This window comes from Thalassophryne amazonica, chromosome 1, assembly GCF_902500255.1.
Source record: "Thalassophryne amazonica chromosome 1, fThaAma1.1, whole genome shotgun sequence".
NCBI classification, from domain to species: domain Eukaryota; kingdom Metazoa; phylum Chordata; class Actinopteri; order Batrachoidiformes; family Batrachoididae; genus Thalassophryne; species Thalassophryne amazonica.
Genome location: NC_047103.1, coordinates 23,368,752 through 23,385,638, shown reverse-complemented (window position 1 = coordinate 23,385,638; position 16,887 = coordinate 23,368,752). Strand labels below are relative to the sequence as shown.

The following is a 16,887-nucleotide window of genomic DNA, read 5'->3' as shown; positions in this document are numbered from 1 at the left end:
ACAATACCACAACTTCTTCTCTAGGCACTTCAGACGTGGAATGCAACTCCTTCTAGCTTTTGCCATCTACACTGTCAAAGCAATCATATTTGTGGCGCTCCTTCTCAGCATCAAACCACAATGAGCCTCACAAAACAACAAACTGCTACAATCTGCAGATAAAGTCTCCACATTTAATCCAGTTATACACACAGAACATCGAGGACAAGCACAGGTCATTAATACTGATTTGTAGTGCACACAAACACCAGCAGGCTTTAGGGGCATTGTTACTGAAACCTTCACTAAATCAAACAGAATAGAACACACAGAATCAAAGGTGCACAAACAAAAGTACTTAGATAATTTCATTTCCAGAGACCACAGGTTGTGCTGACTAGCAGGTATTTTAAAAAAGGCTTTCAGAATGGACAAAGACACGCAAGCAGTTGCTTCTGCCACCGCAGAGTATATTTACAGAGTTTAATCTCGCCGTCAACTGCACAGGAAGACAGAGATAGAGCGAGGGTGCTGCCTATTCTTCAAACAACAATCGCTAATACAACTATTCAGCAGAATGTTGAGGGGAATCCACAGCTTCATCTGGGAAAAAAAAAAAAAAAAAAAAAAATCTGACACACTGAGGTAGATACATTCACAAGATCTGACGGTAACAACAGCGCTGAGAGTGTTGATCATTTTCATACACAAGCTCAGAGACGCATGATGATTCATTGATTGCTTCAGCAGAGACGCCTCCTATTATTCATTTAGGATTTTCAGTGACTATGTACTTCATTTCCTAACCCCTTGAACTAATGTAAATATAATACGAATCTTAGCCTTAAACCCAAAATCCCTTAAAATGATACAATCAAGAGAATACACAAAAACACGTCATGGTGCCCCCGCATGGCATGTTTAGTCTGCTGGCATGTTGGACTCACCAAGTTCTTCAGGAGAGTAGACAGCTCCTTAGTGAGGGAGGAGAACTTGACAAAGGCTGTTCCAGATCAGGATTGTCCCGGCTAATAAAGTTGCTCCCAAATTTGTCCAATGCCTGGGCGTAGTTCTCCTCATTCTGAACGTGGTCTGTTTGGAAAAGAGAGCAGAAAGAAACATAAGCTTGTATATTACCAGCCTCATGGTTGATTAGCATGAACCATTTGGACTTCAAGACTTCTCAGGATTTATAGCAGGTGCAGTTTCAGTAATAAAAGCTTTCTGTGACTTAGTAGTAAACACTTTCTGATGTTTGATTACTGACAACCACTTAGCATTAGCACATGCAGTCACATGTTAGCATATACGCTCAAACTAGCCATAGTTAATGCTAGCATAACTGAATGAGCTAGTGATTAGTATTGCAGCTCATTAAGAATAAATAAAACATCTCAAATTTTCAATGACGGAATAAAATCTAAAATTACTCAAAAAATATTTATGCTTGTTTTTAAAATGTAACCAGAAGTAGTGAAACAAAGTCTCACGACTATTTACTACACAAGCGTGCTGACTACTGATCACTTCACTATATCATACTTTTAATCATAACAGATATTTAAAATAAAAAACAAAACTACTACATTATATCAAAGTATCTTTATACACAATATTTTTTGTTCCACTTTTTTTCCCACCACTAATATGAACAGGTTACATGGTGAACATGTTCTAGAGCAATCGGTGTGCAACCCAATTATTTTTATAGTTTGCCTTTGTGATTTTGTTATTGTTATTGTCAATGCAAAACAGACAGCAACAGGAAATGGCACTCTATAGATGAAAGGGACACTTTGTATCCATTGGGCCCAAAGGTATTCTTGGACTGAAAGGAGGAGTGAGTGTGTTAACACAGAAATTCAGTTTTAGATTTTGTTATTATAAGATAGTTGGTTGGTAAGTGTGGAAGTGCAAGAAAGTTTTAGATGGAGAAGGGTGGACCAATGATTGAATGAAATAGTGAATGAGGCTGTAATTATGTAATTTGCAGAATTATTAATTATGTTAATTGTAGAAAGGCCCAACCCAGGGACAAGAGTTGTGAATTAGCTGGGGCAGACACTGTATGATATTTCAATGTTGTACTTGGCTCCAGCTCAAACTGTGCGACAAAACTGCAGGGTGTAAAAGTCAGAGCGCACGACTTATGTTCTCACACTCTCCGGGCCTGGATGCTCTGATGCGATCTGTACTACTCATATTGTACATTCCAAAAACCACACGTCGGACTCGTGTTCTCCGGAAGCAAAATGTAACAAAAGTGTTTTTTTTTTTTTCCTAACCAATGGGAGACATCAAAGTAAAAAAAAAAAAAAAAACCCACAATATAAGAGTTTAAATGAGTTGAAGAATAAGGGGGAAAAAAGAAACAGAAGCTGCTCTCCCAAAGAGATGATCACTGTTTACGCTCTCTCCGGTGTTAGCACATGCACAGCGTGAGAGGTTGGGGTAAATCAGCGCGTAGACGCTTGTAGCGAGGGCCAACCAGAATATCAAACAGGTTTGACTTTCATCCGACCATACAATTGCCGATCAGGAGGTGGTCGTGAGAGGTTAAATGCAGCTCGTTACTCCATGAAAATTCAGTAAGGTATATCTTATATATTATATTCCAATTCTAAGGTGGAACTATGCCAGTATACAAAGGTATATCTAAATATCTAAAAAGGAAGAGTAAAATAGGAGAATAAACAAGAGTAGAGTAGAGCCACTTAGGTACCTGGTCTTGAGAACCAGGGATGGTATACTAGATGATGCAGGACGCACAATTAAGCTGAAACTCGGCGCGATCCAAAAAATTCCTGCACGAGTGAAAAATCGGCTGAAAAAAAAGGCCAAAACTGGCACAGTGTAAGCCAGCTTTAGCTGTAGCTATAAACTCTTTGTGCATCACATCAGTTGCAAACACTTCTTACTCTATGTATGATTGCATTGTCCCTGTCAAATAAACAAAATGAATACCATGGTTGCCTTTATCTTCCAACAGCAACCTCGGCTTTGATGACATTCAGTGAAAACCTTGCAATAATACATGTAGTTGCCCCCCAACTCCCAGCCAAAATCCTTTCACAACTTAATCTTGGTGAAACCACTGCAATGAGATGCGATATCCTCCACCACCTGGGTTTGTTTGCAGCTGTGTGACAATAGGAAAGTCCAAGCACAAGGCCTCATTTTGACGTCAATGGGCTGTGTCCCAAAGTGGCGATGTCATGCCTCCACAATTTGTATTCAAGCCCATCAGAAAATATCTGAGAATTCAGCAACAAAAATCAGGAGGATTGTAAAGTAGGTGCTATTCTTTATGTTTTACTTTTTTTTTGGCCCAAATCTCACTCAGCGCGATGAAAGCAGGTTTAATTTGAGGAACTGAGGCATTATTGGATTGGGAATTGATAGGCTTATCAATATCAATGCCATTATCAATTCTATTTATCGTTCTTTTCTAATTCATGGCCAATTTCCATATGGACAAAGAGTTTGACATCACAACGTGCCAGTCTGTGTGACGTAGAACTGTCACAAAACATGCTGCCATCGATGAGAGGAAATGAGAAGGTCTGAGCTGTAAAATCCTGATAGACCGAGTAATTTGGAACCGGTTCTCAAACCCCATCTACTGGTATTGACATTACTATGCAAGTTTTTGAGTGTCTAGAGTGTATAGATACTGAGTAAATATATATGTGACAGATTTATTTATATAGATGTTATTCTACAGCTGAACATATGCTGACCGGGGTGGAATACATATCTTTGACATCCCAATCTTTAAAAAAAAAATCATTTATTTATGATGACGATAATAATTTGATTATTATTATTAGTATACCCTGTTTCACACCGGGCCTGTGTAGAGTTGCACTGTGCTGCATATAGAGTATGCTGGAATTGCTGTATCATGAAAAAAATGTTGTGCCCAGGGGGAAGCTTGGCCCGCCTCTTCTTCCGTGATTTTGAAGCTTCACTGCCAGCAAACTTCAGCTGGATGAATAAAATCTAGCAATGCAGCTATGTACTGCTAAAAAACCTAAAAGGATTTTTTTGCCGGACTGGTGTAGATTAGCGTACAAATACGCAGGCATGGTGTACAGTAGCGGACTGTTGCGTAGACTTGTGTCCCATCTATGGCTGATGCTGAGAACCTGATTCATGCATTGTTTCTTCTAGATTGGACTACTGCAATGTTCTATTTTCTGGTTTACTGCAGTCCAGCATTAGGGGTCTCCAAATGGTTTAAAATGCTGTTGCCAGACTTTTGACAGGAAGCAGAAAGTTTGACCACATTACACCCATTTTGGCATCTCTTCACTGGCTTTCTGTCCCTGTGAGATCAGATTTTAAGGTTCTGCTACTAACCTATAACCTATTGTTCACAGACTGGCGCCTCCCTACTTCGCTGACCTAATTAAACCCTACGTACTGGCCTGGGCTCTGTGTTCTCAGGGTGCAGAACTACTTTGTATCCCGAGGGTGAATAAAAAGTCTGCGGGTCACAGAGCTTTCTGTTATCATGCTCCTGTTCTGTGGAATGATCTCCCTGCATCAATAAAACAGTCAGATTCTGTAGAGACTTTCAAGTCCAGATTTAAGACGCACTTATTTTCCCTTTTGTATGACTAGCATACTGGCATAGTATGTTACTGTGCTTATTACCCTTTTAAATTCATTTTATTAGTAAATGGAACGGGCCGCAGCTTAAGCTTTATCTAAATTCTGAGTCTTTTAGTGAAGCTTAGGGCTAGTGGCCGGTGATCACCTTAGTATTTCTTCTGTTTTTCTTGTTGCTTAATGCTGGCAAATGATACTGTACTTATTGTATTTCTGATGCCTGATTCAGTTTTTCCCTCTCTGAGGTGCAGCTCCAGCCAGAAGTGGGCGTGAGCGTCGTCTTCTGCAAGCCTCCTGTCCTGTACACCAGCATGGACTCCCAAAATTTCCTGTATATTTGTATTGTCAAGTGTGTCGGTAGCATGGCCCAAGCAGAGGGTCACCCCTTTGAGTCTGGTCTGCTTGAGGTTTCTTCCTCAAATCATCAGAGGGAGTTTTTCCTTACCACTGTCACCTGTGTGCTTGCTCTAGGGGTTAGTAAGCTTTGACCTTACTTGTGTGAAGCGCCTTGAGGCACCTTTGTTGTGATTTGGCGCTATGTAAATGAAATAAATTGAAACTGAATTGTAGAGCACTGCGTCCACTGCTCTACGTGAAATGTTGGTGAAAAAAATTAAACATGTTAAATTTTTAGTGTCCATTTCGCGGACCCCTTTGCGTCCCACAGCGTATTGCTACGTAGGGCTGCATGAACTCAGCCCTGCGTATTCGGTACGCCACATTATGCAATTCTACGCAACACCGGTGTGAAAGGAGCTTTAGACTACAATAACAAGAAGTCCAGATCTTAATGAGAATCGTATTCGATGGAAAGGCAAATTAAAAGAAACAGTTAAAAAACATTACCTGCTTTATATAATAATTTATAATAAATAAATAAACAAACAAATAAATAAGAGTTGGCAATCATGACTCCACATCTGTGCATGTATATACCAAACAAACTCCAGTAAAGAAACTCATGTAATTTCATTTATATAGCGCCAAATCACAAGAAAGTTGCCTCAAGGTGCTTTACACAAGTAAGGTCTAACCTTACTTACCAATAAATATAATAAAAAGAGAAGCATAATTGCACCACATTACGCACTTTTACCTTTCGCCTCATTCTATCCCTTGGACAAGACTAACACGAATAGGTGGTTCATAGACGTTAAAGAACTTGTTTGTTTGTTCTTGAGCACCAGGTAAAAGAAGCGCACTGAGAGTGGAGGCAGGTGAGAAAAGCATCCCATGCATTTTTAAGTTTTATTTACACTGGCAAGTCCACTCTAGCGAGAGAGAGAGAGAGAGAGAGAGAGAGAGAGAGAGAGAGAGAGAGAGAGCGAGAGTGAGAGAGAAGCCATGTACTACTGGAGCTCCCATCAACCTCTGAAGGACGACTCCCAGCTGTTTTCGAAGTTCTTCTTCGAAAATGCTCACAATGGCAATGAGGTAAACGGGTCATTTTGTGGGACAATCATCTGAAACTGTCAATTTAAAGGGAGGAGGCTCCTTTCAAAAAGGATTCAGTGGAAAATTACTGACATGTCGGAGCAACAAGCAAAACAAACTCAGGTGTCTGTTTCCAGAACAGCCTGGACACGTAAAGGTCCCCGAATAACTTCGTTATTCAAGAAATCACAAATATTACAATCTTTTTTTAATTTTTCTACCTTTATCTTTTTGGCTTGTATGCTGGTTAAAGTGGAGTAACGTTGTACAAAAATCAAATCACATTTCAGTTAAATATGTTGGCATTTAAACAACCTCAAAGTCTTAACCATGCATGTAGAAAGTCCTCTAAAAGCAAAATTTAGAGTTTAAACAGTTTGTTCTTCTGTGACATATGCCACACCCACATGGTCTGGGTGAGGGGGGTGAGGCATGCAGCAGGTCCTTTCCATTTAAAGCAACAGGCATTGTTTCTTATCTAAACACCTACCAAGGATTCATAACATGTTTGCTTTTATACCTTTCAGAAGGATTACATAAAAACTAGCAAGCCAATTTTCATAAAAGTTGGTGGAGAGGTGAAAACAGTGTTGTGGTCAAGACCACCTAAAATGAGTCATGACCAGGACCAGAGTGTACTGAGACCGAAAGAAAATAGTCTTTGAGGCGTTAACACCAAGTCCAGACCAAGACCCAGGCAAGACAACACTGAGTCAAGACCAGGACTAGCGCAAGTCTCCACACAGCGTGGTGGTGTATTTTTGGGAGCTGATGTGGATCAAGGGGTGAATGCAGGATTCCTTCCCCACATACAAATTCAAATTTATTAATTTATATAGCACCAATTCACGATGAGATCGTCTCAAGGCGCTTCACACAACATAATAAAAACAGAAAAACTGAATTAAAAATTTAAAAACACAATAAAGAGACAAAACCATAAAAGAATACAAGAATAAAAACACATAACACTAATGATAAAACAAGGAAAACAAATGAGTCTTTAAACGTGATTTAAAAGTCTCCACAGTATCCGACTGCCATATGTGTGCCGGGAGATCGTTCCACAGAGCTGGGGCACGGTAGGAGAAAGCTCTGTGACCGACAGACTTTTTATTCACCTTGGGAACACACAAAAGTCCTGCACCCTAAGAACGCAGGGCCCGAGCTGGTACATAGGGGCTTACCAGGTCAGCCAGATAGGGAGGTGTAAGTCCATGAACAATCTTATAAACTAATAACAGTACCTTAAAATCCGATCTTACAGCGACTGGAAGCCAGTGTAGGGACGCTAAAACAGGCGTAATGTGGTCAAATTTTCTGCTTTGTGTCAAAAGTCTGGCAGCAGCATTGTGAACCAGTTGAAGACCCCTAATCCTGGACTGCGGTAAACCATTAAATAGAGTATTACAATAGTCCAATCTAGAAGAGACAAATGCATGAATCAAAGTCTCAGCATCAGCCACAGACAGGATGGGACGAATCTTCGCTATATTCCACAAATGGAACAAAAGCATTCCTCATAATGTCTCTAATGTGAAGGGCAAAAGACAACATAGGATCAAAAATTACCCCAAGATTCCTCAATTTATCCGTATGATGTATAACACACGAACCTAAGTGTCAGCTAAGTGAAGCTAAGTGTCAGCTAATCAAACTGATGCCGATACCTCGCTGGACCAAGAACTATCACTTCAGTCTTACCAGAATTTAAACATAGAAAGTTACTCAACATCCAACTTCTCACTGATGCAAGGCAATCTTCCAAAGATTTTATGTGAATGAGATTACCAGCAGTTATCGGCATGTACAATTGAGTGTCATCAGCGTAGCAATGAAAGGCAATCCCAAAACGCCGCAGTATATTCCCAAGGGGTGCTACATAAATGGAAAAAACCAGGGGGCCTAAAACGGATCCCTGTGGAACCCCAAACTTCATATCCCTAAGATCAGAAGAGGTGCCACTGCACAACACACAGTAAGAACAACTGGACAGGTATGATGTCAACCATGCAAGGGCAGTTCCCGTAATCCCAAAATGATTCTCCATCCTGTCAAGTAGAATATGATGATCCACAATATCAAACGCAGCACTAAGATCCAACAGCACCAAGACTGTAGTGGTATCCAAGTCCATTGCTCGCAAAAGGTCATTCACAACTTTAGTAAGTGCTGTCTCTGTGGAGTGATATTTTCTAAAAGCAAACTGCAACGGCTCAAAAAGATTATTCTCAGTGAGGCAGTCCACGAGCTGTCACAAAACCACTTTTTCTAGGATTTTTGTTAATAGATTTATAATTTCCAGCGCAGTCGGCCCAAGAATGGGCCACAAGTCCTTAAACAGTTTTGTTGGTATGAGATCAAATAAGCAGGTTGTGCTTTTTGTAGATGTCACGAGCTTCGTCAGCGCACCTAGCGAGATACCATCAAAATCTGTAAATCTGGGTAACACCTCAGTGGGACCATCCACCTCCATAGCAGTATGCGGTGGTTGGACCAAGACCTGCTGAGATATGCTCAACCTAATATCCTCAATTTTCTTCTCAAAATCGTCCAAGACATCCTGTGCTGAAAAGGGAGAGTGAATAACAGGTGGCCGTCCAAGAATGAGAAAAGCTACAGTTTCAAACAAAACTGAGTTATGCTTGTTTTTATTGATCAAATCAGAATAATAGGCCCGCTTTGTAGCCAGGAGTGCATGCTTATAATCTAAGACAGCATCATGCCATGCAAGGTGGAACACCTGTAATTTGGAACTACGCCATTTCCATTCCAAACCTCTAGCTTTTTGCCTAAGGTCACGCAAGTAATCACTGAACCAAAGCGACTGGGCCTTTGGAAGGCGTGACCTTAAAAAAAGGAGGTGCAACCTTATCTAGTGTAGCCTTGAGCGCTGAATTCAAGCCATCCACAAGACTATCCACTGACTGAACATTCCCCAACCCTGAAGCCAAAATTTCAGGCAATGTAGCTTCGAGTTCAGTCATAGTTGAGGGATTAATGTGTCGCCGCAGAAGTAGACAAGGCTTTCGCTCCACTAAACGCAACAACGTCAATGTAAACCTAATAAATGAGTGGTCACAGACCACTGAGGCAAGAGGCAAAATGTCGATGTTCGTGACAGCAAGGCCACATGCGAGAACCAAATCAAGGGTATTTCCACTAATGTGCGTCAAGTATGTATTGCTGGAATCCTAACGCATGCACAAGTTCCACAAATGATTTGCAAAGGGGATCAGGGGGCTTATTTATATGAATGTTCACCAACAATCAAAATGTTGTCCGCATTAGCTGACAGGCTAGAGATAAATGCACCAAATTCATCTAAGAATTCAGAATATGGGCCAGGAGGTCTATAAACAGTGACAAAATAGCATGACTGATTTCCATACTTCTGACCCTGACAATATGTAGCATCAGGGGCAGAGCAGAGTCAGATGCGCAAACAAATTATATTTATGACCCCCAACAGTCAATAAGGTAAACCTAGATTTATAAATAAAAGCAACACCCCTGCCTTGCTTCACACCACGAGACACATGACTAAATGTATACGCTGGTGGGCAGGCCTCATTCAGAGGAAGAACAGCTGTGGGTTTGAACCAGGTTTCACATAACCCAATCATGTCCAAGTGATGATCCATAATTAGATCGTTAATCAACAAGGATTTTGAGGACAATGATCTGATGTTAATGAGACCCAAACTGAAGACTTCCGTGGGGTTGACAGACTGACACCTTTGAATAGGCCGGAGTAGCTTAAAATCCACTCCACATTTTCCATCCAGCACCCGGAGAGTGTCAAAAACTGCTGTCGTCACATCAGGACTACAAGTCCCAGAAGCTGCAGCGCTCTGATGACGTGAGCGCTGAGCACCGATGTGCTCAGCTGACCAGATAACCGGCACAGACGACCCAGTCCAATGGAATACAAACTTTCTCCGGGAGCCTCTGTGGACGCAGCAAGGTCGGCGGAGGAAACCAAGCTCTCTGATGGCGAGAATATCCCAAGGGACACTGTTGTTGTTCAGGTTCCGTAGCTCAGCTGCAGAGTAGCTTAGCATCGCGCTAGCCGAGGGAGTGAAGTGCAGTGTCATGCAGCGCAAAAAAGGCACTAAACAATCAAAAATGGTTAAAAATGCACACTGAAGCACCAGGAACCACGTCAAGTACATACCCAAAGGAAAAGTTACACTCAAGCCAGCAAAAACCAAGTTAAAAAGGAGAAAACGAGAAAAACCAGATGAGCCACGAACACACACCATCATCTCCTACTCAACAAAATCATTCAGATTCATAATTCCGACACCATTCTGCGTGATAAGGAATTAAACTAAACTCAAATAAAATTTGACATACATACAACATACGCACCCTCCCCCCACCCCCAAAACCTCAGGAAATATCACATAGATCACAATGGAAAATATCTATGAATGTGTACGAGTTAGTGTGACTCGGGATGAATGTTTGGATGCAGTGGAACAAAATATGTTTTCATGGGGGAGATTTGACTAAAAATCACTTTATGTAGTATTCCCACAGTTACTTTGAAACGTTACTTTATTAGTTACTTTATACAGTTACTTCATTATCAGCTTCATGCAGTTACTGTATTTGCAGCTGCCAACAACTTGGAACTAACAAGTAATGTAACTAAAAAAGTAACTAGTAACCTATCTTGATTACTTTTAAGATTGAGTACTCAGCACAGTAACTATTAGTTACTGTGTTGAGTACTCAGTCTTAAAAATAACCAAGTTAGATTACTAGTTACTTAATTAGTTACAATCAGCAGCTGTCGACAAGTTGTATGCAGCTGCTAATGAAGTAACTGTAAAAAGCAACTAATAAAGCAACTTTGGCAACAAACAAGGCTAGAAACACATAACACAGGAGACGAGCTGACTTACTTTGGTTGAGTGCCTAAGTGGTATGGCTAAAAGATTTTGAATATATTGAATATATTAAAGACACTTGATTACCTGTATTAGTCAAGTGAAGTGTTGCAGGACGAGGGTTGGGTACCTTTCACATTTGAACAGATACCAGATTTTGTTTTTCGATACTTTAACAGCTCTGAAATAATAAATTAATAAAAATAAAATTGATGATCCAGACACAATAAAGGAAAATCGACAGTGGTTGAGTGTTGCCTTGGGCTTGGTCTGTATATCTATAATTTTCATTACCAACGTTAACTTTGCAAAGTACTGGTTCATGACACAGTGGGGCTAGGCTAATGCAGACTTCAAACACTGCACAGATGTCGGGCTGCAAGTCCATTTCTGCTGCAGGTGTTTTTTTCATGCTTGGAATTTAGTGGCAGTTGTGGAAAAACTGTATCCTCAGTACCGATTGCATAAACCACACAGTACAAAAACTAGGAGGTCTCGCTCTCCTCTAAATGAAATTTGACACCAACTGCCTTTGTGTGAATCTGTACTATGGTACCAAGCACTGTGCCCAACCCTGTGCAGCCCCTCATTATCTTTTAGAGTAGCTCACCTTGTCCTGAATTGTAAATGGCCTTGACTGATTTCTTCACTTTCTGCAGGGAGGTTCGATCCTGGTCCAAAGCCTGAGAAAAGAGGACAAAAACATTTGAACTGGTTTCAAAGGATAAGGATGTCCAGGAAACTTTCACCTACGGGTACTTCACATTTTTACACTATTAGTTTTAAATGTTGCACCAAACCAGAAAAAGTTAGGGCATAAAAACAATAATATTTGCTCAATAATTCAAAGCCTACATACTTCATAAAGCTAATGTTGACAGAGTGTTCATAAAACAGTTCGTGACCTGAATGTGGCATAAATCATTATTTCTACACTGTCAGAGTGGGAGCAACTTGTTCTCCAGTGTGCACAATATAAAGAGGCAGCACATGCAACTTTATCAAAGGTTGGCTCTTACACAGTATTGGGGGGGAAAAAAAAAATTAAATTACAAGTAAGAGTTGACTATCTGCACTACACAGATAGTCAAATGCTTCACCTCAGGGAGCTTTGGTAGACACTGCTAAATGTTAAAATAGTGCTAAACATAACACGCGAGGGGGGAAAGTAAAATGTCTTAAAGCATCTTTAATCTTAAATCTGAAGCAATCAAGTTTTATGCTCTATAATATACGGTTGTGTTCAAAATAATAGAAGTGTGTTTAAAAATGTGAATAAAGCTCGAAATCCTTATAATAGCTTTTATTTCCATACATGCAAATGCATTGGGAAAACTGCACATTCAATTCCAAATCAAAACATGAAGAAAAATTAATCAAATTTGTTATTACGTCACAAAAAGTGAAGAAAAAGGAATGAAAAAGACTGTTCAAAAAATATCAGTATCTGTATTTTTCAATATGTGTTGTCAACAACAACAACAACAACAAGCTAACAACAGCTTTAAATATTTTTTTTCCAATTATTTTTTATTGAGTTTTCCATTTGAGGGAAGGGTACAGAAAAAAGAAACAAGGTTGTTGCCGATATCAAACAGCGGACATATTCAGAATGCGATGAACTTTTTTACAGTAGACAATGTCTACATTAAGACAGTGGGTTGGGGGGCAAGTTCCCCTTCCCTGACACACAATAGCTCACTCGATCTAACTCATTCACACCACAAGAGATGGAATGGACAGACACACAAAGGGGGGGAGGGGGATAAAACTGGAATAATAACTAATACTCATAATTTAAAGGAAAAAGAGGTCAGTAACTCAGTATTTCATTGGTTTTCAGCATCAATATGTAAGGTATCTATATGACGTAAAAAAGGCTGCCAGGTTTTATGAAAGGCCTGTATAGAGCCCATAAAGGGAGAATCTGATCCTCTCAAGTCTCACACATTTTAAAATTTCTTGAATCCATCCATTATATGTGGGTGAGGATGAGTGATTCCATTTAAGCAGAATAAGCTTCCTTGCTAGTAAAGTGGTGAAAGCAATAATGTGTTTTGAGGATATGGACCTGCCTGGGGCTGGAGGCAATCCAAAAAGAGCGACAAGGGGGTCAGGGCTCATTGTACAATGAAGGGCCTTTCCTAATGTATCGAAGATGGCACGCCAAAAGTCAATAAGTCTGGGGCATGACCAAAACATGTCCATGTGATCAGCTGGAGACAGTTGACACCTGTAGCAAGAGTTGACTCTGTCTGGGTAGATTTTAGCTAATCTTGCATTAGTGAAATGGCTCCTGTGCAAGATCTTACACTGTAAAAGTTAGCTTTGAATAAATTTTAAGCCACACAATATTCAATACTTGTTCTTTTTTTTGAAGCTCCATCTAAACTAACTGGTAATGATTTGAACTGGCCTCATTTGAAAGTTTCAACTAAATATCAAAAACCAGCTTTTACTAGATTTGTTTGGGTAATTCAATTCAAAGAACTTTATTTTTCCATTAGGAATGTCCTATGTGAAGATTATCAATGCATATCCATATCACTTACACACCCACACACAACATAACACAGAGAAATTACTTGTGGAGAAAAAAATGTATTTACAGACATCTCAGTTTCATTTAAACAATTTCTCATTTTAAAGTCTACACACACACCCAATCAAAAAAATACATGACAGATTAATCAATACAGAAATAAATATTGCAGTATTTTCCGGAGTATGTCATCTTTTTTTTTTAACTAGTTTGTGAGTTCTGAGTTCATTTTTAGTGATTTTTTTCCAAATATGCTAATGGTCTGATTTCAACTTTTTTACATGTGAATATTTTCTGATTTATTTGACTACTTTCTTGACTCGTATCTGGCAGTAAACTCTGGGCTGTGGGTGACACAAGGCAATTGAAGGCATCATCTTTGCATCTGGAAAACTGCCATTTTTCACCATTTTATGAACCCAACTAACTGATTAATTACTTGATTATTTTCTCAATCAATTACGAAAATAATCACTAGGTGTAGCCCTTGTGCAATTAATACAAAAATACATTAAACTTGTCCATCATCAGCTCAAAAAATTTAATAAAAAAAATGTAATCTTTTAAAATTGTGCAATGAATTGAATAGCTGATTGTTGTTTGGTAGAACCAGACCAACCGGGCCTGCACTTCTCTCTCTCAATCTGAACGACATATCAAGCTGCAGTTACAACGAGGCCAAGTATTAATCTCCGCTGTGGACTAAAAATCCCCAAGACGTTTCCCAGCACGCATGGCAGTAAAATGACACAAAAAGCCAAACTACACGTCTAATTGACGTGTGTTAACAAGCAAAACCACCTTCCCCCGGTTCATTCTCTGCAGGAAAAACTGATAATTGGGCAGATCGTTAAACTCAAATACAGCCACTGAGGAAAAACTGGGTGCAAGCAAACAAATACAACACCACCAGTTATATTGATTTCAAATATGAGTTTGTGTTGGTGGCGTTCAAAGGACGCCTTTACTAGGATGTGGAATAAATAACGCTACCATGATTTTTTAATACTAGAAAATAAAAACCAGACACGTTCACTTACTAGTTATAACTCACAACTAAATGAAGCCGTGCGCTGAATCTACGTAGGCGGTTTTGCACGTCTTTTCCCTGATTACGACAGCAGTGGTTTACCGCCATGGGGAACTTCACAGCAGGGGGTTGGGCCCTTTGATTCAAAGGACATAGGAAAAGCATCTGCTGCCCACTCGCCCCCACACTCATTATTTCGCCCCATGCCCGTTTGGCTAAACTGTATCCCAAAATGAAGCTTTCATAAACATGCCCTCATGCATTTGTGTCTGTTATTATCTTTATAAGTGCTGAAAAGGAATGTCTTAAAAAGCTTGACTTAAAAACACAATTTCATGGTAATGTCAATGTCAGTCTATTCAGAACAAAGTGACTTGTCTCTTACGCTCTGCTGACAAAACACATTCCTGACAATTATTATGCATTTCCCAGCATGCCATTGTGTCCAACCAACAGTGGGTAGCTTTAACTCCAAGTCTTTGTATTAGTCTCTCACACACACACACACACACACACACACACACACACACACACACACACACACACACACACACACACACACTTACCTCCACCAAGGCAACAATGTTTTAACCCAGTTTAATGCAGGCTTTGTCAACAGTCTAACTTAAAAAATTGGACAGATTTTAATTAAAATTAGGGGAAATGTAAAGAAAGGGATCAGGAATAGTTGATTACATTTTCAGGCAGTTTAGAATTGCAAGTAACATTTCCACTTACTGCACATTATCAATTAGGGGTGTAGAGCAGGTAGTGGAGTGGATAAGGAGCTGGTCTACTAATATGTAGACCTAGGTTTGAATCCTGTTCATGCCATCTGTCTAAGTCCTTGGACAGGACACATAATCTAAATTGTCTCAGTGCCCCCAGCTGTAAACGAGTGCCAGTCTTGGCTGGGGAAGTAGCCTGTGTCAGACTGGCGGCCTGTCTAGTGGAATCTGGTGACCAATGACCCCCAGGGCAAATATAGGGCTATGGCAAAGTATCCACTATGGGTGTATCAAGTTACTCATATGAATCAAGTAGTAGATGTGACTTCACTGGTATGTGGACCCCCAGATCAAGCTAAAAGTACTGTCAACCTTTGAAGTTATCAAACGGTTGACTCAAGCTGTTATGCTGCCGTTTCAGAATCTTAAGACTTTCGTAAAACATCAAGGGTCACCGCCTGACTCTCGCGAGCCTGGTCATAATTAAGTAAGCATTAGCATGACAGATAAGCTCATGAGACACACAGTAAAACCTGTGCATGTACAGGTAAGACAATACAGAGAATAAAAACCCTTTTCCCAGCCATAACGCAGCAATGTCTAAGGTAATCATAGTAGCACTTATGGGTGATTCTTTAACTACGGGCACTATTGGCCTTGTAAATGTAATTTCCACCACACCATTGCCTTACAATATAAAGCGCCTTGGGGCAACTGTTTGGTGTGATTTGGCGCTATATACATGTGCTCTGATGTCACTGTTTATCTCCATAGAGACTACCCAAACAATCTTTCATACAAACTGTTTAAAGGGACTTACAGTTTTGTGGTGGAAATTACGGCAATAGTGTGGGACAACAGTTGTATGACATTGAATACCCCAATTATGTTTTGATTATTTTACTGATATTTCATTCAGAGAAATTTTAAAACATTAGAAAAAACGTTTCTTTACCATTCATTTTTATCATTGAAGATCAAAAGTCTGGGTGTGGGACAAGCACAAAATGGCAATATTTGCATATAATGATGCTGAAAAAAGGTGAAAAAGTCATCATAGACTACTAGAACAAATTTCTTAACACACTTTCATTGTAAAGATAACTATAAAAGTGTGAAATTTCCCCTTTTTTCTGTTTTTCATACAATATGATCAAAGGACATAAGTGCCCGTAGTCTAAGAATCACCTATATATATTAGGGATATGTAGTTCTGAAATTACACATTTCATCTTACTTTGTTTTTCTTGTCATAAAAAAAGAAAAACATACTTCAGATTTCCTCATCTTTTATGAAATAACTATAGATGAAGACAAAATTATTAGCCCCCTATGAAATTTAACATTTTCTTCAAAATGTTCCCGTTTATATATATATATATATATATATATATATATATATATATATATATATATATATATATATATATATATATATATATATAAAGAGCATTTGCACACAGAAACAAAATTGTTTCAGAAAAACCAAAACCACCAGGGTCAAAATTATTAGCCCCCTTCAGAACTGAGCTTTTTGTTGAACCGCAGCACAAACCACTGTTGTGCAATGATGTGCTTTATCTTTGTAAGGCTCAAAGCTTGTAAAATCAAGTTAAAAACTGAGGGTTATCTTTAAATGTACACACAGTATAAAAACCAAAG

At 39.4% G+C, this 16,887-nt stretch overlaps 1 protein-coding gene across 1 annotated transcript in view; it reads right to left on the bottom strand.

Moving 5' to 3' along the window:
• asap1b (ArfGAP with SH3 domain, ankyrin repeat and PH domain 1b) overlaps window positions 1–16,887 on the bottom strand; it is a 152,526-nt gene that overhangs the window by 89,898 nt on the left and 45,741 nt on the right. The window contains 3 exon segments of the mRNA XM_034167262.1: window positions 927–991; window positions 994–1,071; window positions 11,536–11,608. Of these exon segments, the coding sequence (XP_034023153.1) occupies window positions 927–991; window positions 994–1,071; window positions 11,536–11,608 (216 nt within the window).